Source organism: Amblyomma maculatum, chromosome 3 (assembly GCF_055883805.1).
Source record: "Amblyomma maculatum isolate TAMU_Amacu chromosome 3, ASM5588380v1, whole genome shotgun sequence".
Taxonomy (NCBI): domain Eukaryota; kingdom Metazoa; phylum Arthropoda; class Arachnida; order Ixodida; family Ixodidae; genus Amblyomma; species Amblyomma maculatum.
In genome coordinates, this window is record NC_139346.1 from 152,824,765 (window position 1) to 152,851,623 (window position 26,859).

At 43.2% G+C, this 26,859-nt stretch overlaps 2 protein-coding genes across 3 annotated transcripts in view; one reads left to right on the plus strand and one right to left on the minus strand.

The window, feature by feature from the left end:
* aPKC (protein kinase C iota type) overlaps positions 1–10,970 on the minus strand; it is a 42,866-nt gene extending 31,896 nt beyond the window's left edge. The window contains exons 1-7 of one of the 2 annotated variants that reach the window (XM_084598258.1): positions 10,647–10,969; positions 6,809–6,930; positions 4,514–4,603; positions 4,338–4,388; positions 2,935–3,020; positions 1,648–1,779; positions 425–536 (exon numbers count right to left, since the gene is read on the minus strand). In XM_084598258.1, the coding sequence (XP_084454384.1) occupies positions 425–536; positions 1,648–1,779; positions 2,935–3,020; positions 4,338–4,388; positions 4,514–4,603; positions 6,809–6,930; positions 10,647–10,696 (643 nt within the window). In that variant the 5' untranslated portion in view covers positions 10,697–10,969. Of the gene's footprint in view, positions 1–424; positions 537–1,647; positions 1,780–2,934; positions 3,021–4,337; positions 4,389–4,513; positions 4,604–6,808; positions 6,931–10,646 lie in introns of both variants that reach the window. The other variant, XM_084598257.1, reaches the window with a different exon arrangement.
* Positions 10,971–11,114: 144 nt separating this feature from the next.
* Positions 11,115–25,645, plus strand: LOC146196502 (acetyl-coenzyme A transporter 1). Its single transcript, XM_084598259.1, has 10 exons — positions 11,115–11,239; positions 13,783–14,056; positions 15,001–15,305; positions 16,488–16,642; positions 20,405–20,607; positions 20,987–21,171; positions 21,564–21,684; positions 23,251–23,472; positions 24,209–24,379; positions 25,052–25,645. The coding sequence occupies exons 2-9, from the start codon at positions 13,796–13,798 to the stop codon at positions 24,365–24,367; spliced, it is 1,611 nt and encodes a 536-aa protein (XP_084454385.1). The 5' UTR covers positions 11,115–11,239; positions 13,783–13,795; the 3' UTR covers positions 24,368–24,379; positions 25,052–25,645.
* The last annotated feature ends 1,214 nt before the right edge of the window (positions 25,646–26,859 follow it).

Consider the following 26,859-nt stretch of genomic DNA (forward strand, 5'->3'; position numbering starts at 1 on the left):
GAAGCTCGGAAAACAAAGATACCTGCGAGGCTTCCTTATTGCGAATGATGGAATGGGCGTTTCTGAAGGTGTTCACAAAACTTTTCAAATGCCACTTATTGTCCAAACTAAATATTTAGTAATTTAGAAAACAAAGCAAAACATCTTAAATAGCTAATTAAGCAATCGCAAAGCAAGAAATTGCCTGTGGTACACAAGGTGGCCGCGGCTGGTAGGAATATACAACTGGGTTCTCTCGTCTGCTTCAAATATTAAATTTTTTAGCATTTAGCTCAAGTTAGCTTGAATACTCTCTTTCTTTCGTGCACATGTGCATATGCGTGTGTTATAGTATAAGTGTCCCAAAACAAATTCCCCCCCCCCCCCCCCCACACACACACACAAAAAAAAATAATAAAAAAAAAATAAAAGAAAGAAAACCCACCTCTGTTCAAACTTGTGCCATTTACATCTCCGCCATTTGTCGTGTCGTTTGTCCTTGCTGGTGCCGGCGTGGTGGGGGCAGACGACTCAGCAAACTGGTCTTGGTCATTTTTCTGAAAAAGAAAAAGATTGATTCTCATCTGTGCCTTAAATGCAGCATCTGACACCTTTGACATTGCATGATTCAGATAACAGCGTAGTGCGTGGTGCAAAAATGCAAGAGAAAAGAATCTGTGCCCTCTGGAGTGGCATGACAGTGTTACAGTGCTCGAAGTGGCCTGAAGCTGGTCGTACACTGCAGGCCCCTGGCGGCTGGCATTCAAGCACTATACTTCCAAGCATGCGAAGACCAATAAAAATGTATCGTCAAGTGCATTTTGTTACCACTCTTCCAGTGAGGTGCATTGTCAGAAGCTTGTATTTAGCACCACCAGATGACTCCCCGGCGTAATGCCCTCACCTTTTTCACTCCCTATAACCCTTACCACAGGATGCGATTCAGGTACCCATTAAGAGCACAGTGACGTGGTCACTGCAGTAAGCTTCATTCAAAGCCAAATCTAACCAAATGTTTCCACTGGAGCCTTTTCACCCATCACTATGTAAGTTGACCGTTCAATTTTACAGATGAAAACGGTTTGCCTCGTGACATACTCCTGCTCTGCGACTACTGTGAGCATACAGCACTAGAACTGCTTCAAAAATTGAATGAACCGATAGCTTTGGCACAAAGATCTGGAAAAAAAAAAATAATAAAGACGTTCCCAGAAGTTGTGCAGTTGAAATGTACTCTGATAACCAACGACTGTGGTACATGAAAAAATTTCTACCATTACTCTACCATGAAAAACTAGAGAAAACTACTTTAACATGCTGTCATATGTCAGCTAGTAAAGGTGCACAGCTTTTCCTAGCAGCCCGTCCTCCCCTGCATCTATGCAAACATTCTCACATAGATATAAATTAATTATTCAGGGAGTCTCCCACACATTTGCCTCAACAAAGGCTTACCATACCTACGTTTGTCCTTCATATATTTCACATGAAACGGCCGCTCACGCTAGTTACGACTAAAGACCCATGCAAACAGTCACAAAAAGCTAAGTGACAACCCCAGTTTTCTTTTTCCTTTTTTTATGTGCACCAATGTATAATCCTTTCTTTGCTAGTTCTAATTTGGATTGTGGTGCACCGACGAAGAACAAGGGAGCGGAGGCGACTCACGAGAGGTCCCGAGCAAGCCAGCTTGATGAGCTTGTGACACTTCTTGTGCACCATGAGTTTGCAGTTGATGCACTTGAAGCCCTGCCTGCCCAGCCCCCAGATGCGGTCCAAACAGAAGGTGCAGAACGCACGCTGCAAGTGACAAAAAATACGCAGGGAGCAACGATTAGTCAGGGCAGCACAACATGCACCTCATTACGCGGCACACGTTGAAAAAGAAGATTTTCATAATAAGAGGAGAACATAAAGAAGGAGGAGAAAAAAAAAAGTTAATGCTGGCACAGTAGCATTAAGGAAAATGCAGCATGGTACAACTTCAATGATTGCAATATTGCAAAGGACAGGTGTTAAATAAAAAGGTACATTGTGAGGTTTGTTCGCTGCAGAGTAGAAACCAAGCAGTTTTCTTCGTCTTTCCTAACTAAAATTGTGCCGTGCTATGCCACGACTATCAAGCCCAACTCAAGTTTGCGAGTAGCACTACAGAGAACCAATGAACTACAAAGGGTTCCAAAGATGCTGATATATATATGTATATATATATACACAATTAAATTTTCATAGCTAATTGGATGCCCATTTTTATCACCAAGCAGAAAAATTTTATAGAAAGAATTTTTTGATGCAAAAAAAGACAACAAAGGAAACCTTCACCATAAAACCACAAACAACATTTAACTCCCACATTTGTCAAGTCAGAAGAAACTGAAAAGTCAAGCGGAAAAAGAAAGAAAACAGGTAAAGCTTAAATAATCTATGAACTAAATAACAATAACAAAGAGGAACAAAATGCGTGAAAGCGAAGAAAAGACTCAAAAAGGGAGCCTTGGCCAGAACAATGCCAACAAGAAAATAATTATCACTCACTATCAGCTCTATCAGTATCATGACAAACGCAAGGACAATGGGGCATGCCTAACAGATGTGAAGCCTGACAGTCTAGCACCCAGGACTGGCCTGTCACAGAGCTGCGCCTAATCAGAATGAGCCACGAACAAGATAAGCGAGCCCCCCACTCAGCCCGTTCCCACCAACGCTTTCCTTCCTAGAGAAGAGGAGGAGGCTGGGGAAAGGGACGTTACTCAAGCGACAGACAAGAGTCGGTGACAACCGCAAGGTAAGGTTTCTCCCGAGCCCGCCTTTTAAACATGAAGAGAGGCGACAAGAGCAAACACCGTTATCTTCTTTCCAACGGAACTGCTTCTATACGGGATGTGGAGAGACAGCATGCGGGGGCGACATCAGCAAGGAGTTTAAAGCAGTGCCAACGGCATTGCCCTGACATACCCGGTTGAAACGCTTTGCTTGGAAGATGTGGCCGTTGACGCGGTACAGCTTTCGCCACCGTCGAGCCCCTCTTCGGTAGATGCTCTCTGCACCAAAAGAAAGGGAATCCATATCACAAACCGTCATGATTCACGCTGCAGAAGTTGTTGCCGTGAGAAGACATCAAGAGACAGTAAGAGATTCCCAGTATGTGGATGGTAAAACCCTGCCTGAACCAACATGTAAAGAAGTGACATCAAAGAACAGACCCGAGATTAAAATGTCATTCTGCCTGCACACTATGTAAAATGTGGTTAGAAGAAATCAAACATTGTGAAACTTAGCGCATAATTAAATCTAAATTTAGTCAAGCCTGAAAGAGTTGCATGCACCAGCCACGTCCAGGAGCAACTCTTTTCTAATTATACTGGCTTTTTAACTAAACTCGTCTAAATTAAGCGTGACGGAAGTGGCTGTAATAAAAAATGAAACCTCATCAGTGCTTTGGCTCAACAGACTAATCAGGTATTAACATCTTACCAATTAAAAATGCAGCCGACAGGCATCGCAAACCCTGCCACCCGCAATGTAGTGAAAGTTCAGAACAGAAAAATATGAAGCAACCATTTGTTGGAGTCAGCAAAAGAAGTTACTTGATATAAGAAACAAAGAAAACACAGTGGAATGTAAGAGGAGGAATATATGCACTATGGTTTTAGTGTGAAAGTAAACTCAAAGTAATAGCAGCCAACATATCACTGACTCTCACAGGAACAGAAATGAATAGAGGAGATGAAGGGCTCGATAGGATATATACAAAAAGGGTAAACAAACTTTCAGACTTCTGCTATCATTTTTTTTTTCCTAGCTGGACAGAAAAATAATTACCAATCATTTTAGGTGAGATATAATTTGTCAACACAGAAGACAACACATCACCAATAGGAACAAAGCCCACAACCTCTTCGTGCAGAGTGTGATGTTTTACCAAGTTGCAGCAAAGGCTATTTGCTTCTGTACGAGACAGATGAAAGCTTCTGTAGCTCAATTGGTAGACCATTTCACTTGACCCACAAAGGTCATGACCATACTCGCACTGGTGTCTTTTGTTCCTGTTTTTCAAACTTTATCCTGTCGAAAATGACTACTCAATTACTTCCCTCCCTAAGAAGAAAAAGAAAAAAAGAACAAATATGTCTTCCTCGGAATCAAAGAAGGAAGGCTTCTTTCATATGTTAATGTATGCATGCAGTACGAGCAGGCTGCTGGCATGATTCCCACTGGCAAAGATGTTCTTATCAGCAATACTTATCAACAACAGACTAGTGCAATCCACGCGATGTGCTTATAAGAGTATGAGCACAAAAAAAAGGTACACACCACCACGCACTTAAAAAAGACAAAGAATGAAAAGATGAACTCACTGTCCTCTCCAGCACAGGGCATTCCAGGAGCCACAGGAACATTAGGAAAAACTGCACAACAGGAAAATTGAAATGAGCAAGAAAAGAAAAGCACAAAAAACCTATATAAAACAAAAGGAGATGAGTCTATTAACAAAGAGAAAATAAGGGGGGAAGTTGCAAGCCGAAGGACCAACCGTGTATGGTAAGCTCCGAGTCCTTATTGACTTCGTACAGGCGAATGGCTTCGTTCAGTTCCTCCTGAGATGAAATGGTGCATGGGTCGCCTGCAGAAAAGCAGTGCACAGGCTGACACCGATGGTCAAGGGTTTCCCCCATGCCTCACCCTGTGAGCTCAAACAACTTATGTGCAGAAGACAATGTCTGCTTCTGCAGACACGAAACACAAGTGATGCAGTACTTTCACTTCTGCAGCACACAACTTACAAGCAACCTAGGTGGAGTAAAACTAGAATTCTCTTTCCAACATGGAGTGTAGGTTCAATTTATCCTACAATGAACACAACTGGACCTCTGTTCACAATGAAGTATTTAATGCAAATAAAATGGACTCTATCAGGTGTCTGCAAAGTATTTTTAAGATTACCCCCGCCACCCTCCTTCTCAAAAGCTAACTGCACCCGCACGATTTTTCGCCCTAACCTGTATGCAGTGAAGTGTCAAGAGAAAAAAAAAGAAGCTGCTTCCAGACAATACCTCCGAATGTCGTTGAAGCAACTCAGCACATAGCCAAATAAAGAAAAAAATAGAATAAAAACAAACAACTGCGCTTGCAGGGAAGAGGGTGCATTTCAGCCAAGCCCCATGCTCCACGCAGGCCTAACACAACAGCGCCAAATGCAGGCCTAGGCTTCACAGACCCTTGCCTAATATGACACAAGTGATTAAGCAGCCTTCATGTCAGTAAAACAAACTGTGACAGTCACTGCTGTGCTGCGGTGGATACCAATCAACTTGAATCCAAGGACGAAGCAGGTGTTGCTGAAGCTGAGTGCACACAAATGCGGGGCCAGCCCCTTTCAAACAACGACAATAAAGGCACAGCTGGGCTCTCTCGCGGCAGGCAGAGCAAAACGGGTCATGCAACACCGCCACAACGCAAGGAAGGGAAAGAACAATGCCGTTTGAAAATGAAGGCAAAAACTGAACACGCAAGGACATGCATGTCTCGTTTTTAAGAGTGACAGCTCTCCTCTCACAGGTGTCGATGGCGTCCTTCTGAAGCTTCAGACCACATGTTCATTTTTTTTTTTTTTTTCTGCCGAATACATTTCTGTTTTTAAAAGCAGGGTGATACCCTCAGTTCACTTATTTTTTTTTTTCCATTCTACCCTTCCCTCCCTATCTGTCAATTTAGGCAATGTGGAACCTGTTCAGTCATATAACCCCACACATGAAATGACTTTATGGTCCTATCTCCACTTCACACGGTACACACAAGCTACACTATGCATAGAAAGGGAACTGAAATTCACTGAAGAAGATACAAAAAGATATGTTCACAATTGGACCTGCTTATTTCAGCATTCCAGCCAGTAATTTTCTGAGCTGCCCTCTAAAATAAACAAATGCTTATTTAGGAACTTCATTTGAACAGAAAAACCCGTCACTGCTAATAACGAATTTTAGCACACAGAACATTCAAGACTGGTAGCTCTAACTGCCATTGAATGCCACCAATTTCTTAGTAGGATCAGCTGCAATCGACACTGCCACTTTATGAAAGCATGCATGCATTAATAGGCCCACACAAGAGGTCTTTCACCAGCTCTGCGTACTGTGGCCCAGTGCACTGTGCATAGAAGTGTGCTGCATCTCAGTGTACTTTACCTCAATATACCATGCCTGCTTACTGTGCATTCATCAAGCCAGCTCCCAAAGAAAGCATACAAGAAAAAATGGCATTATGTGCACGCGCCGCCCCTACTGCAAGGCTGACGGATGCATGATGAAATGCCTAACCGAAGTCAATGTACGCATAAATGCAAGCAAATGTGCAACACCGCTGCAGCTAAAGCATGCAGCCTACTGGTAGCCTTAGCAGAATTATTTTCGAACAATATATTCGCAACACTGCCATTGCTCTCAATCTGAAAATGGAGTTCATTTCAGAGGACAATGAAAAATGAAACGGAGAAAAACGAAACATTTTCGAGTGCACTGTACTGTTTTTGAAGAGCTTAGTCCCAGACCAGCTCACAATGAACCTTCCAATGGTTCCGGATGTTCCCCCTGCCATACATATATGATTTAACTGTGCACACTAAAGTGACAACGATAAAGAATGGCTAATGTTGTTGCAGCATGGTCAATCTTAATCTGGATGCTGCTGCCAGTTTGTTTTAAAAATTCACCAACAGAAAGGGAAAAGAAAAAAAAGTAACTGCCTCAAACCACATTAAGTGTTGCTTCAGGCTGTTAATGAATGGTACATTTCCAAGACCACACATAAAAAGACTTCGCAATCTCACCTTCTTCGTCGACCCACTTCATCGTGAATGGCTGCTCCTCATTGAACTTGCAGATGTCACGCATCTCCTTACAAAGCTTCTCGAGAGCAATGGCCGGGTCAATGTACATCACCATGATCTCCCTGCATAACATGGCCACAAGCAGTTTTCAACAGATGTAAAAGTTGCATGTGAAGTTTTCCATATATAAAAATGAAATGTGTGTGTGTGTGCATGCGTGCGTGTGTGTGTGAAAATACAGCAGTCACTTTTTTTTTCTTTTCAGTGCACTTCATCCCTTCACAGTGTCTTACACAGCATTTCCCATTTTTCATAGGCTGGTTCCTAATGGCTGTCATTTTGTCTAGAAATGTCATTTCTGGGTGTGCAATAAGGCAGCTGAGCTCTGTCACAGAAAATTGCACTGTAAATTTGAAAGTCCTTTATTTTTTTTTAATCCATCAATTTCACACACTGGTGGTGTTCTGTGAAAAGCAAGACCGATCTGTAACCTCGCTGCAAGTTGCATGCAGGAATCTTTTACACAGCATTTAACAAACGCTTAATTCTTAGTAAGTTGAATGTGATGAGTAATAACCTCGTACAGTAAAATGCACTGTACATTTAGTACCAGCACATGAATATATATCTCATTAAAAATTCAAGATTTTTTTTTTCCGCAGTCTTTATTCCCCTTTAAAGCAAGCCCAATGTATTAATGGCAAGGAATTTAATTAGAACTGGTGGCTATAACCCAGGCAGTAATGCAGAGACTGCTCGGCAACAAATTCATCTTTATCACTGGTAGGCTGCTACAGCTATTTGTGTTTGTCCAGTGGCAGCGAAAGTCATGCACAGAGTCATCCTTTTGCTAGCACTAATGACTTATAACCTGCTTGCAAGTGACTGCTATTTTTTGCTCATTAAGACCCCTGTTTAGCAGTTTAGAAAGGAGTCGTTGAACACACCACAATGATGATGGCACTAAACAGTTACCATTCGCAAGTGATGATGATGATTATGTATTAGACCCATTTTGCCAAGCATTTCACCCAAGAGGAATAGAGCACCAGGCCTGGGGAAAGCTTGTATCTATAATATCAATGATAGGTGGCCAGGTTGGGCATCCGCTTCACACAAGGAAGTTGTAAGTTTGGGTTGATAGCCAGCGGCACTGGCTATCAACCCAACCTTACAACTTCCTTGTGTGAAGCGGATGCCCAACCAGTAGGGACATTGTTGCGGTGTTACCATTTGTGATAGAAGAATTAGCTAGGATTTTTTTCAGAGATCAAAGTAAATTCTCCAAGTAAGGTCTGCAATTCAAAACAATGAAACATCAGAACAGGTGACATTTACAACCAGTTACAATGAAGCAGCGGTCCCTACTGCCTGATCCTGTGACCACATGATAACCACCTCACGGGACAAGCTTCAGACCATGGACTGAAAACAAGGTAATGACAAACAGCCGATAAATGCAAAACCAACAACAATAAAACTGATGCTGGCATTCGTTAAAGAGTCAAGAGTGTGCCATGTATCCAGAAGTAAATAAATTACAAATTCCGTTCTACTTTTTACATGGGCTGACCAATTCTTGCACTTTTTCAAGCCACAAAACGAACCTTTGTTTGTTATGTAACAAAGGCTGAGAACGTTGGAAAATGACCTCAACATGGCTCAGGTTTTACTTCTTAAAGCACATCTTTTTACTGAATAAATTTTATGACATAAGCTGTATGTGGACTAAGGCAAAACTAAGTAGCGAGAGTTTTCCGTCCCATACTCAGCCGAGCCCAGCAGGCAACCTAGCACGAAGAGAATTTATGATTAGTCAAGGCTTCTAGTCAACAACTTTTGCCATAAAACATGAACAAGGGCAACTGGCAGGTGTACCATTAAAACAGCTCACCAATGTAAAGGTTTTTACAAACTGTAAACGAGTGTTAAGGCCTGTATGAAGATAGCTTTCAGCTCAGCGAAGCTACTGGAATTGATGGAAATATAAAGTTGTGACGCGCACAACTGCAGCCCATCTAAAGCTGCACATGCACAACGTTCAGTATGGTTAGCTATGCCATTTTTAAAATGGTAAATAACGTCCCAAAGTGACAAATGCGCTATAAGGTTTGAAACAAAACAAAAGCGACACTTCATTTAATTAATGTTTGGGTTCCTGCATACGAGCTTGAGTCCACAATGCCTATTCCTAGCCAGATAGGAAAGTGTAAAACCCTACTGTTGTAAGCTTCGGTAGCGGAAGTCGAAAAAAGTAAGGAAAAACATATCCACTCGTTCCAATAAACCTGTGACGACAGAAAGGTGATATTCTGACTAAGCAGATAACACAGCGTGTGAGGGGCTTATTCATGCAACGCCCACGCAAAAAGTGCAAAGGGCGTAGTCGGCGCCCAGACCTGTTCGATAGCCGGACTCGTTTCACTAGTTCTGCTTGCTGTGCCTAGGAGGGGGGAGGGGGGCAAAAACAAAAAGAAAGAAGATCGGAAACATGCGGAGGAGGGCTGGCGTGAATGAGAGGAGCGTATCAGCGCGCGCGCGCGCTCTACGATGGAGAAGCTAAGTTATCCGCTTTCTTTGCTTGCTGACGAGCGTTTCACAGGGCGTTCCTCTCACAGCGCTATGTCGGAAGAGGAATGCGTAGGCCAGAAGAAAAAGAAAACAAGAGTTACATCAGAGGGCGAGGAAAAAGATGTGCGGGGGAGAGAATGAGTCAAGAAGAACGGCGACGTTACAGGGGCAAGAGAAGCGTGTCCAGTGCAGCAAGAAGCACCGTTATGAGCCGCGCGGGCTACGGCGTAACGCGGCGGCGACTGCCACGAGCAGAAGCGGTGGCAGCAGCTCGGCAAGCGAGCCAGCCAGCTGCGCTACGGACGCGGCTACGGCACAATGAACAACGGCTGGGGCCGTGACCGGAACGAATTCCATTTCACAAACACGCCGCCTCGAAAAGAAAGAGACAGACAGCAGAAAACAACAACTAAAGAATCACGGACAGTGCCGCGCGACGCTCGCATCGCACGGGCCGTCACGTCACGCAAGCGGGCGCACAGACTAGCTGCGGAAACATCCATCGGACGCACGCACGCAAAAGAACTCGCTGCGCCAAGACGGGGAAAAAAAGGAAAAAAAAAAAAGCGACTTCTGCCAACTACCGATAAACCAGCCGCCCAGACACCGTAGGTTGCGTGCAGCACGGGAGCCAAAAAGAAAAGAAGAGAAAGCCACAGGCGCGCCGCTACAGAGACGTTACGAGGAGCCTGTCGAACGGTGCGATTGATTTTGGTCTGCAACAACGTCGCGGACCTTCTCCTCCTTCGTCGCGACACTTTCGAGGTCAGCCCGTCTTAATTACCGTGCGAACCGGACTAGGTTAAGGGGGAGGAAATACAACGATCAACAGCGTCCTCCGAGGAAGTGCGAAACATCTTGGAATCGCCAGCGGGTCCTGCTCGCAGCTGTAGCGGTCCAACAGGAGCGAATTGAGTCGGAGTCTTGCCTAGCGTGACAGCAGCCTGGCCAAAGCAAACAGGCAAAGTGACAGGCGCGCTTCGATTAAGTCCCGCACGGAGCGCGTCTCTCTTTCAGAGAGTGTAGGTCATGATCGCACAGACTTCTCAGGGCTACCAAGGAGGCGAAAATGTCATGCAGCTTAATCAGCATTGATCAATAACACGTGAAAAAGCTTCCCTGCATCTTCAGTGTCGAGATATTGCCTGTGTCAACGGTCATCAGAGAAGGGGGGTACCAGCCTGAGATACACAGCATCATGGAAGGACAAGCTTGACGAAACTGTGTGAACAGTAACATGCGAACAGATTTTACAAGCCATTCTCACCCGTTGTAAGCCGTCTTGACACGAATTTCGTTGCCTTCGCCGTCAGTCATCTTGGAGGCCGAATTAATTACTCAGAGAAAAGCAGATTGATGCCCGTGGTCAACTTGCTGGTGAAGCGCGGAGCGACGGCTCATAGGATCGCGGTTTTCGCGAACTAAATGGGCTACAAATGTCGCAGACAGCGCGTCCGCGACGTTGATTTTGCGGTCTTCAACCGTTCGGGCATATTAACACCTGAAGCGCGCCCAACTTCTACACACAAACACCCCAATGAGTCAAAGTAGAAATTCCACTGCCGCCATGCTGGGTTGTGCCACAAACGGAAGCGGAAATGCTAACTTACGTATGCTTTCTTTTTGATCTTTAACGCTAAAATATTATCAAACATATAAAACAAAACAACAAATGTTAGCATGTGACTGCTCACAGTTGCAAATTATTACCACATTAGTGTTGCAATCATGTTGAAATGTAGCGCCGCTTAACGGCGAAGTCTACATTCAGAGGGACACGTATGTTCAAGCCGGAGTCGTCTGCTGCATTCATTCCAAACGACGAGTAAATGAATGACGCGGGATAAGTGCAGATTCGAGGTGAGAAGCACCACTGCGGTTAAATTTCAATTTTTGTGGGGCGTGCAAGCGTTTGAAACCGAGTTGAACATGCGCTGGGAACCTACGTACGCCAACGTAGTAACTAACAGAGCATGGACCATGGCCAAATGTTGACCATGACACGACGGGCTATTAATCAATGGACGCTGGATAGCGGTGGTCATTCAAGATGCCTTTGACCTCTCATTGGCTGCAGATTGTTACAGCTGCATTTTGCCTGCTTTCTTGTAATTCACGTGCAGCATCTATTAGAAGTTATTGAGGTCTTGTAAGCCAATTTTAGAAGTCCGATCTCAAGCGCTGCTAAACTAAACGCACTTGCTGCTTTCATCCATTTATTTACGTAGTACGTTGGCGCTGTTTGATAACGCTTTATGATTTTATTTTTCCTTCTACACGAGACTGAACGACATTGTTTTGCTTTATATATCATCACCTCCTTCTTCTTGGTGCTGCCGGTTTTTGTAAGCACAGCTGTGTTCGCAAAATTAAGCGCTATTATAGAGCATATGTGCCGATGCACATATTGCGCCAAATGTCGCGAGGGCGTTTAGCGACATTTACACGCACATATATGCCATAGGCTTCTTCGTTCCAGACGGTACGGTTACGTCGCATGTGAATCGATCCAATCGCATCGATTCAAGTGCGCGCTGTTAATCGAGACTGATATATACTGCGCCTCCACATTAACGTATACTAGGTGACAAAGATTTTAACCTGCCTGATATTGTATGTAGCGACAAGACGTAAGATACGCTTGGTCTTAGTGCCCAGCTTATTTGTCTCCTACTTGAATAGAGATGCGCACGGTTTTGAAGTCGCAGAGCTCAGGAGTGGAAACCGTTGGTCAAAACCAGAGGAATGAAAAGAACGCAAATGGTATAAGCAAGATTTTATTGGCGCAAAACACATATCGTGAATGGTAATGTTCCAGGATAGTGCTAATAAAATCTGGTGGAAGATGCACAGCTTAAAGAAAGCGACATGTAAGTGAAATATGAAAACTATTTCCTTGTCAAAGAACATATGCTGCTGTATGCTCAGACTTGTGCCAGCGACAAGGAAAAAAATACTACTCCGAGTGGCGATCAGTGCTGACAAATAGTGGATTTATTTTTTTTGCTAGTTCACTGAAGTTCTTGCTTGTAAAAAAAGAAAAAAAAGAAACCATTGACAGCTGTTTTGTGTGCATGGCTATAAATTTGTGCTGTCCATGCTCATCAAGGCACCGGTGCACATGCCGGCCTATATGAGACTGAAATTGAAACATCATGGCTGGAGGCAATATCCCTTTCATGTTGCCCGAGCTAGTGCTGTCTGCCATCCGCAGCACTCATAATCTGCGCACTTTGATGTCGAACTTCCAACCTTTACGTCCCCGTTTTCACAAAAGGACCCAAGCTCACTGTTTGCTCTACAGCTGATCTTACTGGGCAAAAAAATGTTGTTCATATACTCACTTGATTGTAAAGAAAATGCATTTTGATAGAGGCTAAACGTAAGGTGCCCATGTACTGTGCAATGTCAATGCATGTTAAAGAACCCAAAATGGTCAAAGTTGTCTGCAGCCTCCACTACAGCATGTGAGCCACTTTGGGACGTTAGACCTCATACACCAAACCATGCCAAGCCAATATTGTGAATCACTGTTTAAATGTCAAAAAGAAATAAGGCTTCTTTTTCTGCTGTTCTAGACTGTGGCATATATATGCACTCGCGTGAGGCTTTAACTTTCCCACTAGTTTTAATAACAAAAGTTGTAGACCACCAAATTTTTTCGCTATCAATCACCTGATAAGTGTGGGGTGGGAAAAAATTCAGCAACATCCTTACGAACATGCTTGAACTATAAATCCAGCTCCCGAGTACTAATTTTGTCAGTGCAGTCAAACAGTGAGGACCTTCGCAGATTTTGCTGTTTCATTTGGTGGGGAGAGCCTTTCTTTAAAGCCAAACTATTTGCTATTGAAAAACTTCATTAGCATTGTGTGCCATAACTGTACCCATATGGCATCAAGGGTGGCTGCACGGAATCGCTATTATTGGGCCATTTCTATGTGACATCACTGTGGCCATTTAATTATTTAGCTATTTTGCCCCTTTTGATGCATTCTCGCACCACCCTTGTGCTTTGTTATTCAAAAACTGCTAAAATAACCAATTTAGCACGTTTTACTGTGCTTTGGATCCTGTTATTTTTGGGGTGCAGTTTGCAAAATGCAAATTGTGAAGTTGCTCGTCTCAGTCACCACCACTAGTAGTGCAGAAAAGTGTATGTGAAGTTATTACCCCAAGTGCTTAATGTTTGCAATATTCCTTTTTCTAACAAGGCCATGTTATATATTTGAAAGGTAACCCTTGACATTCTTGAAAGGTAATCTCTATTTATGTACACATTATTTATTTATGTACGCATATTTATGTACACATAGCAACAGTGTATTGGGCGGGTATTTCGAAAAGTGATCACGGCTGTCTGACTGAATAAGTGCTCTGTCATCATGCTTTTACCTTGGAAGGCTGTGGAGTAACATGGAGGCCCGCAAGCGTCCCTTCGGTGGGCATCAAGACTCCACCGAAAACAGCGCCATGGCTCGAAACAAGAATCCACTGCTGGAGGATGGCCAAGCGGCCGGAGATGGCCATCCTCACGACAAAATTCATCTGGGAGGCGTGCGTGAGGAATGGCGCAGTATTGCACTCCTGCTCTTCCTGTACGTGTTGCAGGGCATCCCCTTGGGTCTCGGTTCAGCCGTACCACTGCTGCTCCAGAACAGGCACGTCAGCTATAAGGTGGGGCATTGATTCAAGAAGAAAATGCCTCTCAGTGGTGTCACTAACTGATGATGATGCTGTACGAATGTTTGTTAAAAAAGAGAATTCTGAACTACAGTTGCACAAAACTCACGTTTACAGTAACCACTGTGCACAACTCCCCTCTGACAGAAAGTAGTCTGCTGTTAAAGCTTTTCTGGTTACGTCACTAAAAAGCTGAGAATCAGACCAAATTGTAAGCTAAAGAACTTTGATGTGTTTGGTTCGTTTGGTATGGTCATATTTCAGGAACTGATTTTGTTTACAGTTCAGCGAAATAATTCGCAGCCTGTGCACCATAACTGATAGTTAGCAACCGCTGTTATTTTTTAAGTTGTATCCTACTATAATTGCATACATTTACATCATAAATTTGTTTGTATAATATCTGCAACACGCTTTTGTCAAACTTTTTAGGCTTAAAAATATGTGGAGAACATATATAAGTTCTTCATACCATAAGGAGTCATAGCTCCTATACAGGGCCCACTATTGCTGATGATTATATTACCTTGAATACATCTTACAAAATGTTGTATTGCATGGCTTGATGTATAGTATTTCGTCAACTGTTGCCCATTGTCATTTTTCGCTGTGTAAATATTGTATATGCTCCCATGTGTGACTGCACTGACAGGCTGAATTTCAGTACTGTTCAGTCAGTAGCTGATGCAGAACAGAAAGCATCCTCAAATGCCTGGTATTTTAATCACAAGGGTATCTGAAGGGAAGCAAAGTGTAGCAACACCTTTGTACAGAGACATCCTTGCAACGCAAAGACTGCCTTGTGGTTGGAATCAACCAGGAGTCCTCTGCTCCAGCATGACTCATAGTCAAAGTGTAAACATGCATAAACATTTTAGCCACTTGGACACTCAGGCTCCAAAACTTTGTGTCGCATTACTTCTTGTGTTGTGATGCAGGAACAAGCCCTGTTCAGCTTTGTCTCGTGGCCCTTCAGTGTGAAGCTTCTGTGGGCACCTATAGTCGACTCACTTTACTCAAACCGTTTTGGGCGGCGCAAGTCATGGCTGGTGCCCACACAGTACGCCATCGGCCTGTCGTTCTTCTGGCTGTCGTCACACGTGCGAGCCTTGCTCGGCGACGAAGAAGGGAGCACAACCGAGCCGAGCATCCTGGTGCTGACGGTCATCTTTTTTGCACTCAACTTCCTGGCAGCTACTCAGGACATTGCTGTGGATGGCTGGGCTCTCACAATGCTCTCGAGGTAGGCGGGCACAAGGCATTTTCATGCACGTGTTGGCTTCCACATGCAGTTTTATTTGTTGGCAGTGCTTGTTTATTAATTTGCAATATGTGATATTACTGTGCTGACATTTCAGAGTCTAATTACTAGAGTGACATAACGTAATTCAGTGTTCTGTTATGCTGCTGCTTTATTACCGTGTCAAAGAGGCCACTCATGTGGGTTGGTGTGGCGATATGGATGAAAGAGAACACGAGGAGACGTTGATTAGGGAAAAAGGGAAGGATTTGAAAGAAGGCATTAGTGCAATGCCTGCGCTGACTTCCATTATCTTTGATGGTGTGTGTTTCTATGACTGATTTGCGCAATTCCACGTTCATTCCACTGGGATAGCATGTTTTACATAGAGAATTATTGCATAATCTGGTTGCCAGAAATCTGCATGCTTGCATGCATATGGAATTAATTATGGTATGTGCTACATATGAGAAACTCCTTCTGCTATGCTAAAATGCAGTGCTAGGTAAAAAGGTATGTACAGAATTGTTCGTTGTTAACATACATTATTAATTACGTTCTAGAGTTGGATCACAGTGTCTCAGAACTTCACACCACCATGGTGGCCATATTATCATGCATGTGCGAAAAGAGAGGCAAAACATACAGCTGTCCATGCTGCCAGCACTTGCTTGCTAATTTACAAGTATCCAATGTACAGTGCATTTGTGTTCACTGTAGCACTAGACAATAGTGTAACTTGAATTACTGGCAAGCCATTTCGTGCTTGGATGATATATGGTGCCATGATTGAAATAAAAGCAAGAATGCAAACAGTGCCATAGGCATGATGCCTCCACCTCTCTGCTACCTCTACACCCACCCCTTTCTGAAAAAGAACAAAATAATAATGTTAGCTTAGGAATGTTGCCAGAAAAGAAAAGTTTTTGATGCATTCATTACAGAATTCTATGAGGCTATGAGGGTGTGTTTTCTATTTATAAGTGCTATTTATGTCCATTGCTTTCAAGCTAGAACAGTTTTATGGTTGTTGTGTTTCAGATGAGTTTCAGGTATGAATCTGGAGGCAGCAGCTGAGGTTTTGTGCAATTCTTGTGTAGAGAATTTCCAAATGAATATGATGGAGAATATTCTCCGTCTGCCATATAGTAGAAAGAGATGGACTCTTCTGTTTCACTTTTTCAGGAGGCACGTTGGCTATGCTTCTACGTGCAACTCGGTGGGACAAACGGCCGGCTACTTCTTAGGCAATGTTGTCTTCTTGGCCCTCGAGTCGGCTGACTTTTGCAACCGCTACCTCAGATCTGTTCCTCAAAAGGACGGCGTTGTGACTCTTGATGGTAAGGGGAATTCTGTCATTTCACAATTTTTTATGGTGTACTATAGAGGCTTTTGCTCACATAGTAGATTGTTCATTCATAGCAGCTTTTGCATCTATCCACATGTCAGCATGACTGTACTTTTGGTTAATAAGTATTGCTAATTAATGTAAATTTGTTGAGGCATGCTACAAAATCTTAGGATTCAGTAATCTAACCTAACCTTAACATAAACCTGAACTAACCTAAACCTTAACTCAACCCTAATGTAAACCTAGCCTAAACCAACCTAATCTAAACATAGCCTAGCCTAACCTAAACATTACCCTGACTAGCCTAGCCTAGAAGGGTCAGGGTTTGGGTAGTGGGTAATCAGCTGAGGTTGTGTTGTGCCCTATGGAACCTCTAGCCTAACCGAACCTTAACACTTTTGTTCATGACTGATTTAACCTACTTTTTTCATTCGCCATTATTGTGAGCTTTATCCGGTTGTTTTAATTGTGCAGTTGCTGGTTACATTGATCAGTGTAAACTGAGGACAGCTTTATTCTCTCATCTGTGTTTTTTTGTGTGTGTGTTGAGATGCACATGTGAAGTACTTTTCTTTTATGCTCATTTGCCAGATTACTGTACCGGTGTCAAAGTGAAGGCTCATAGCCCTGTCAAGCTGTCGAACTGCAGCTTTTAATCCTGGCCCCCGCCATCATTTGTGCCACGATAGCAAATAAATTGAACATTAGCCTAAACCTTGCTTAGCGTAAGCAAACCTAGCCTAGCCTACCCTAGCCTAACCAAATGAACCTAGACCTAAATTTAGCCTAGCCTAGCCTAGCCTAACCTAACCTTAACGTTTTTGTTTGTGACTGATTAACTTAATTCTTTTTCACTCACCATTATTGAGCTTATTCTCGTTGTTTTCATTGTGCAATTGTTGGTACATTGATCGATGTAAACTGAGAAGAACTTTATTCTCTCATCTGATTTTTTTCTTGCATTGAGATGTGCATGTTATGTACTTTTCTTATATGGTCATCTGTCAGACTACTGTAGTGCTGCCACAGTGAGGTCCATAGCCCTGTCACTTTTACTCCAGCTCTCACCATCATTTGTATCATGATGGCAAATAAATTGAACCTTGATCTAAACTTAGCCCAACCTTGCTTACCCTAGCCTAGACTAGCTTAGCTATAGTGCCTAGAATATACTAGCTAGTGTGCTGAGGGCACGCGCTGGCGAGGTCGCCGCTGTGATGCCTTCCCGCCACCGCCGCATGGTGGTGCTCTAGGTCGCCAAGGTACTACGTGCCAAGCTCGCGGCCAACATCCGGGTAGTCGGGCCTCGGTAAATGTACCGACTGTACGCGCGCTGCTCTTTCTGTAGCCTGTTTTCGTCCCCGCTTTCAGAGCATTTTTATCTGAAATATTGGTGGAAGACAAACATACCTAGGTGACCTTGAAATTTTGTAAGGAAAGAAAAGGCAAAAGCCGAAAGAAAATATCAATCCGCATGTATAACACAAAATGTACCAATTAAATTTTCATCCATATCGAGTACAACGGGAACTGCTAAAGATACAAAGCAACCACTTTTGAAGCCACTGCTCAAAGTTTTTGCAAAAGCGAACATATGCCACTGAACGAATTGTTTAATAACTGTAACAAACTATCTGATATTAATTGCTAAAAGTCAGACTGTTCCACAATGAAACTAAGGAAAAGTGCAAAACTGAACACAATATAATGCATGCAAATGCAAGCCCAATAATGACAATCGAACGCCATAAAATCATTCAGGCTAATGTCTGAAACCCAAATGCCCGAATTCTGAATAACTTCAAATTCACGAAGTATCCACATTGAAAACCAGGGCTCTAATATGACAACATATTTTGGAACATGCTTGCAGTCTGTCTCCCACCCCAGAAGTCGTGCAGGGTCTGACGTCGCGGCGAACATAAAACTACGCCTCGTATGGGTTCGAAATGTAGCTTCTCTGACACAGTGGCATGAAGCGAGCATTCTCCATTCACTGATTCATTACATTTAGCATCATGATAGTTGTGGACAGCTTTCTAAGGCTACACAGTGGAAGCTACAAATGCGAGACACCGGCTTCCACAAGCTCCCTATTCTCGTGCGACACGCACTCGCAGCTTCCGCTGCATAGCTGGCATAGCTGCTGAAAGCTGTTGCTACTATACTTGGTGCAAAGTTCATTTCTATGGCCTCAAATGAAAAATAAACAATAACAGCGTAAACGTGAGCGAAACGATTCGCAAATACGACGGTGCAATGGTAGCAAACCAACGGGACGGAGCCGACGGCACCTTTAAGACTAGCAGTGCCCCTGGCGGCCAAAGTTGCAAGGCATCGCCGTTGCGGCACCTCCTCCCATTGTTAGACCCTTCCACACGGCACACTAGCCAGTATATTCTAGGCACTATAGCTTAGCCTAGCCTAGCCTGGAAGTAGGCAAAAAATTTTTGTGAAATTGTGAGATTGCTTTCAGAGGAATGGAAATCATAGACATCAGTATTATGCAGAAGTGACCTTGGGCCACTTTTCTATACTTAAGAAACAGGGCAAACCATTGCAAAGCATTTCAGACAAACTTATAGGAAACATTAGTGTTTTATGAGCAAAACATTTAATGCTGTCTTACATCCAGTGCATGAAAATGCAGTTGTGGATCCTTCTTGTGTCAATGTTTTATTAGGATGTTTTAAACAAACTGCAACTTTCTTAAAACTTTCAGTACTTTATTGCAACAATCAAAATTTCTAACCCTGTGTTTGACACACTCTTACACATTTTATGCGCTGAACCGCACCGAATCGAGCTGAACCGAAACTGTAGCTAGTGATGATAGCACTGCGTTGATTTAGACCCCAAGAACTGCAAATTACACCAGTTTTTGAATTGCAGGATTACTAAATTTTCGTGCTACTATGAAAATGCAAGGGGCTAGGGGTATTAAAGGGGCATAGATCAACAGCTTAGATGCCTCTGACGTGCTCAACTTCTGTACCCAAGGATGCGGGATCGAATTCTGGCCACACCAGCCTCTTTTTGATGGAGGAGGAAAGCAAGGCGCCTATGTGCTATGCGATGTCGGTGCATGTTAAAGAATATTAGGTGGTCGAAATTTCCGGAGCACTCCACTACAATGTCTCTCATAGCCTGAGTTGCTTTGGTATTTAAACCAAGCAGTTTAGGTATAAATTTATAGCGGGTAATTGAATGTATTAATCCACTTCAATCGTTCTCATTCTAAGAGATCTGATTTGTCATGTTTTGGAACAAAGGACAGTGAAGGTAGTTTTCTAAACTTTTCAAAGCTCGTGATTTCTCACAGACTTCTCCAGCCACCATTTGTAGCAAATTGGTGCATGGAATAACCATCATGACCAAGTTTGGATACACACACTGAGAGTCAGCAATCAAACAGCTATTGCTGACATTTTCTCTGCATGGTATGCCAACCAAAACAAATTTATTTTGCTTCACATGTGGCATGTATAGATAGGAAATTCTAGAATCATTGGATATGACCTTTTGTTTCACCAAATGTTTACTTACAAAATTGGAACCAGCAAAGAAAGACACAACACCGCTTAACAATTTTGTATGTGTACCTCCTCTTCTTGTCCTGCCTCTGTCTTTGTAGACATTGTGAACCATCTTTCCCAGCAATTTACTCTCCTGAGCTAATGTGTACATCTGTTTGCGATGCCATTTCTGAGGCATATCAGGTTGAAACTCATTGGTTGTGTCTTTGCTGTAGGGTTCCTCTATTTCTGGGGCATCGTGTTCATGTTGACAACCACCCTGGTTGCCCTGCTCAAGCATGAGCGAGATGCCAGTGCTTCTGATGACACAGCTGATGGCCACCCTGATTTGGGTGTTGTCAAGACATACAAGATGGCGCTGCGCATCTTCCATCTTCCCTGTGTCCAGACCTTATGCGTCTTCCTACTGACGTGCAAGGTGAATAAGGCATTGCATTCTTAGAGGTTTTTTGCCATCCATATTCAAACATTTACAAGAACATAGAAGTTTTGGATATTGACAAGAAACACTGTTACTCTGTCCTGTTGCTTAAAATAAAACATTTCTTTGCAGCATGCCCGTGAATCTTTTGGTCTTTCAAACTTTTCTTAATGGATGCCAGAATGGTTCTTGTCTTCTGTGTTCGTCTTTCACATCCTATAAAGTCGATAGGTTGAATGTGCTACTATTTCCCATACTGCCTGTTTGCTTGCAATGAATAATATCAATACATAATGCAAATGACACAATATCTGGCGTGTAAAATCTGGTGTCTGTGAGATTCAAAGGGTGTCTTGGTCACCTTGCTTTCCTTTAGGTTGGGTTTGCAGCTGCCGACAGCGTGACAGGGTTGAAGCTCCTGGAGGCCGGTGTCCACAGGGAGAACTTGGCCCTGCTGGCAATCCCCATGGTGCCCGTGCAGATTCTGCTGCCGCTTATAATAAGCAAGCACACGGCCGGCCGCAGTCCTCTTGACATCTTTCTCAAGGCCTATGCGCCCAGGTATGCACAAAGTGTGGCATGTTTGCAGTGTTGCGTTTGACAAGACACGAAAAAAAAAAAAAAAAAGTGCAGTGTTAGGGAGGATGAAAGTAGATCAGGTAAAATGGAGCACCGAGGAATACTGGAATAAACAAGCTTATGTGAAAGTCAGAAAAAAAAGAAAGTTATCAAACCGGTACTAGAACAGTATTGATTGCTTATAAAAGATATAGTAACTGACGTCAGTAATCCAGGGTACTAAAACAATGTTGATTGTTTATAAAAGGTATAGTAACTGACGTGCAACCATGTGGCTGTGATGTGTTTCAAGGGTTGCGTAAAATTGACTGCATGGTAGGATGTTTCCGTGTGGTGGTTCATTTTGATAAGGTGACACCCTATGGTTCTTGCAGGTTGCTTCTCGGCCTGGTGTTTATGCTCGTTCTAAAGTGGACATACCATGTCAAGAATCCTGACGGAACATTCCCGTTCTACTACTATGCAGTTATTGTTATCATCTATGCTGTGCACCAGGTAAGACCTTGTATGATGGTAGACAGAGCAGCTAGACAGTGTTTTCAAGAAAGGGCATCTTGCAAGCCTGTTACATCCTCGAATTGAACCCCAGCTTGAATAAAGAAAATGTTAGCCTTAATGAAGGTTCTTTAAGCATCATAGGATATCATGCAGGATGGATTTGCAATGGCTTGGAGTATACTCATCTTATGCAGGGACGAATAGATGTGTCTGTGTCATTTTTGGATGAGGCGGTTGAAGCTTGGGGGGGGTTCTGTTTGAGGTAAAGCCGCAATTAAACCTGAGCGCATTGTTGCATTTCCGAGCGTCTCACTCGCCGTCCGCGAAAAGTTAAAGAATCAGCTCATCTGCCGGGGCAAGAATCGCGTCTGCTGGGGCGAACGCTCCTGGCCGCTGCGCAACGAAATCTGCGCCTGCTAACAGGATCGAAACTTAAGGGCGTCTGGGGAAAAGCCGCTATGCATCCTGAGTGAATTTTTCCATCTGCGAGCGTCTCACTCCGCGAAGACGTTGAATGCCCAGTGCTGCTTTAAAATACAATTAAAGAAATTGTTTATTGGGCCTTTGAAATCAATTTGCTCTGAAATGTCAAGAAGAGTGTAAATAATACTCTGGGACGTGAGGGGAGGGGGGGGGGGGGGGTCACAATGATTTTCCTATAAAACTGAGAGGGGGCAACCATGCCCCCCATTTTAAATCCGCCCCCTGACCTTATATGCGTACCTGATAAGTTTGGAGGACTAGCTAAACAACTCCTTATTTACTACCATGCTTTTTGGCGCATAAGTTAGTTTATTTGCCTCCACTGTCATTGTTAGTGTATGTTATGCAGTGCTGCAACTTGCATGTTGATTTATTCTCGATAATGCCAGTATTACCTAAATAACGTGCAAGCTGATGCAGCTTTTATGACCAGAAACACATCGAAGAATTATTTGCTGTGCATAAGAGTAGCATTTGTACGGAATATCTAGACACGTGACAGTAGCGTAAGTAGACTCAAAAGTTTCTTCTACTGACAGTGCAGAAAGCTGCATCTGTGCAACACATGTACCAACTTGTTTGAAAGTATAGTGTGCATAAGTGCATGCTGGCATTTGTACATCATGCACATGCAAATTAATAACTATAATAATAACAATTAATAACAAGTTACTAGGTTCATGCATGGAGCAGTAGGTTTCATTTGATGTTTTACTTAGGGTGGCTCATAGCATCTAAGCTGAAAATGCTCATATCTCAGTGAACATATGGGCACACCATGACCTTAACTTTTTGTGTTCCATATGAAGCATACTATGAAATGATTGGTAGGCTACGTCGTAAAGCTACATCTATGCTTAATGAACTAGATGCTGAGGTGGGGGGTTCCAATGGCTGCATTTTGAAGCAAGCGAAATTTAAGAATTCCCATCTGCTCTGCGATTTCAATGGATACTAAACAACCCCATAGCATCCCTCATAGCCCGTATGCCACTTCACGATACGTGGGCTACAAGCACACTACTTACACAATGTGCCATGAATAGCACATAAATGTGTGCACGTGACTGTGTTGCCCAGGTTACGGTGTACAGCATCTTCGTGTCCCTGATGGCGTTCTTTGCGAGAGTGAGTGACCCTGCCATAGGGGGAACGTACATGACCCTGCTCAACACGATATGCAACCTGGGTGGCAACTGGCCCGCGACTGCTTCCCTCTGGATGATGGACAGCCTGACCTTCAAGAGATGCGTTGGTGCCTTGCAAGGCTGGCCTCTGTGCTCTTCCAAGGAACACTTGGAGGTGAGCTCCATTCAACCAGCAGAGCTCATGAACTGTTCTCCTTCAGTCGCTACTTTTACTATGTGTGTTGCTGTTGCATGGCAAATGTTGTCATACGCACTGTGTGAGGTTAGTTTTATTATTAAGTTATAAATACTGCAATCCAGGTTGTATTTCAGCTGAGTGTAGTGTTTCGCTGCTACTTTTTTGACTGTTCAAGAAGCTACTTAGTATGCTCTATTTAAAATGCGTGTATTTTAGTGTTGGCTTAGTGTAGTAATAATATTGTGGTCTATCTTGCTTGAGAAGTATTTTAACAACTGTAACTGCCTGGGTTGCTCAGAGTCGGTAAATAATTGATGCAATCAGCCAGCGTCAACTGCGGCACTTGCCCATCCGCTGTCAGGTGTTTTTGCAAACCCAGCAGCTGTAGGGAAATTGCAGCACCCCATTGTCTATGCTAGTTGTCCTGCTATCTCAGTTAGCAAAAGTGAAGTTAGTAAAAGATAGCAAAGTTTTTGAAAGTGAAAGGAAATATTAGTCATGTTATGCACTTTTTTTTTTTCAGCTCTCCTGCCCAGAATTACTCAATTTTTACAACTACGGAACAAAAAAACAAAACAACGCAGTATTTTCCTGTGCTTTTGCTTCTATTCTGTCAAGGCATTCATGTTCCTAATTTTTTTATGCTTATGTCTAAAGGGAGGCCACATTTGGAGAAGAGAAAAAAATATTGCTCTGTGCACGCTTTTCGCAGACATGCACCAGTCAGGGAGGCACCTGTGAGACCACGATAGATGGTTACAACATAGAGATGGTGCTCTGCATTGTGCTCGGTTTCGTGTGGCTCCTGTACGCCCGGCGGCGGGCGCACTGGCTGCAGTCTCTGCCACAGTCAGCTTGGAAATGCACCTGACCACATTGCCAGGTACGCTTGTGTCAAGATTCTGAACAGGTATTTACTACCAATTGGGTGCAATGCGCTGTTGGCTTTCTTTACGCTATGTTGTGTTTGTCAAATGCTTTCGGTTTTTTTTTTTAACAATTTCCTTTAATTGCTCTCAAACTTGTTGGCTTCCTTCTTTTCTCCTACATGTATCAAATTTGGTTGTGTGTTCTTACTGATGCACGAGGCACTAGTAAACATAAATTGCCATGGGGAATTCGAACTTCTTATATTGTCTCGGTTTCAACACCCAATTGGTGGCTACGACGTTAGTGTGAAATAGTCACACTGGCCATGAAGAAACTACATTACAGTTGCTTGTTTGCTTGTCGTCATTCCCGCTCTTAGGATAGGCTGCCATAAAAAATAGTAAATTGAAACAATGAAGCACCGATTATATTTTTTTTTCTGGCCTGTGCGACTTGAACTGAACTTTCGTGTAATGGTTACCAGTCGGCTGCTGAAAAACGAGAAAAATATTCTGTTGCAAACTGTTCACGACAAATGTAGGTAAATCACATGTGGCAGTTCATATGCACCAATGTCTCTTGCACATCATTTCAAAGAAAAAGTTAGTAACGAAGGATTTGGCATCCTTAATTTTTGTAATGCTTTAAATATCTATAAGTGCTGTTTCTTTCTTTTTTTTTTTAGGCAATAGCTTCTGCAATGAACTACAACCAGAGGAAACTTTGAAACTGGCTACCACATCTTCACAACTCATTTCTGTGCAAACCTTGCATCGTACTAGGCCATGCCTTGTTCTGTAGGCATTTGTGACATTGTGCGTGCATTGTGCATTCATTACATCAGAGAACATTCCAACAGTTACCATTGCGTCTGTTATAAACCTTCAAACTGTGCACTGTACAAACATCCTTCAGTTTTCATTTGAGGCTGCGGCTCCTTTTGTTTGTTATGAGGAGACGTTTTGTGCACATTACACATTACATCAATTTAATAGTGGTAACTGATACTCTATATAGCAATTCAGTACTGCATTAAATGATGTGCATGCATTACTAAAACCATCCTGAATCGGTAACTTGTGAAAGTTATTTCATGATAAAGTCAAATGTACGAAAACCACAGGTCAGCCTAAGGGTAATGCTTTGTCCAATCTTCTTGAATACTCCGAAGGAGTACTGTGTGAAAAATAAAATTGGAAAGAAGTTGTTACGTTAGTGAAAGGACTGATGGGACTACAATTAAACCTCGATATAATGAAGTCGTAAAAATCGGCTATTTACTTCGCTGTATCGAAATTCCGTACCAAGCACTTGACAGTTGTAAGGACTTTGTTTTTAATTCCTCTGAAAGTAATCCGTAACCTTGTCTTGCGTCTGCTTAGCTATCAGAGATGGCTTCACGCTGCGTTCATAGGCCCACAGGGATTGCATCGCTTCTTGCTGTCCTGTTAAACTTGCGTAGTGCCGCAGCACGTTTATTGAGTCAAGCACTTCACGGTTACTTGGGGCTTTGCAGTCTTCGGCGTCAGTGTCACTGACTGGGTTCTCCTGCGAAGGACCCAGGCAGCGATGCTGACCCAGGCAGTGACAAAGCAAAGGAGGGTCGTGGAGGAGAATCGAAGAATAGAGCAGAAAGCAGCGTACAAACAGCTGCTGCGGCAACGCACGTGGGAAACCAAAGCGAAGGAAAGTCAGGTGAGTCGGAATCGGCAAACCCAGCGGCAAGCAGCGCACAAACAACGCCTGCAGAAGCGGCGGCGGCGCGAGAGCCGTGCAAGAAAGGGATGACAGATGCGCGTGCACGCTGACGCATCAACCTTCGCAGGCACGGGGAAGAGTTTCATTGGATCATAGCAAAAGGGTGAGCAGAGCAGGAAATGGGGGGGGGGGGGGGGGGGGGGGCGATACAGAGCCGCCGCTCTCCTCGATTTGTGACGAAGCAAAAAGACAGAGGGGGATAGAAAAAAAAGCGGGAGGCCCGTCCGCGTGAGTTACCCAAGTCTTGCGCGCTGGAAAGCTTTCCCTTTGGCCGCCGTCTCCTCTGTGAAATTTTTGTCCTTCTGGGTAAAATTTATTTGAAGATTTCGTTGTAATGAAATTACAGAACCATTGAACCATTTACTTCATTATATTGAGGTAAAATATACATAGTTTCCAATAGGCATTATGTGATGTATTCCTTATAACTTCGTTATATCGAGGATTTCATTATACTAAAGTTCGTTATACCGAGGTTTAACTATACCTCACGACAACTTAAGTATTTGCTTTAGTGACCTTTTTGAACATATATGTGGCTTTCTCTATGGCAAAACTTGGAATGAAAGTAATGTTTTCCAGCCTGTTTTGTGACAAAAAAAAAAAAAATACAAATTTAATACTTGTTTCCAGCACTGTATAGTGCCATGTACAGACATGTACAGTTAGGGTTTACTGATGTGTGTACAGAGCGACTGTGTGAGCTTGTGTGAATAGTCATTTTTCTTGTTTGAA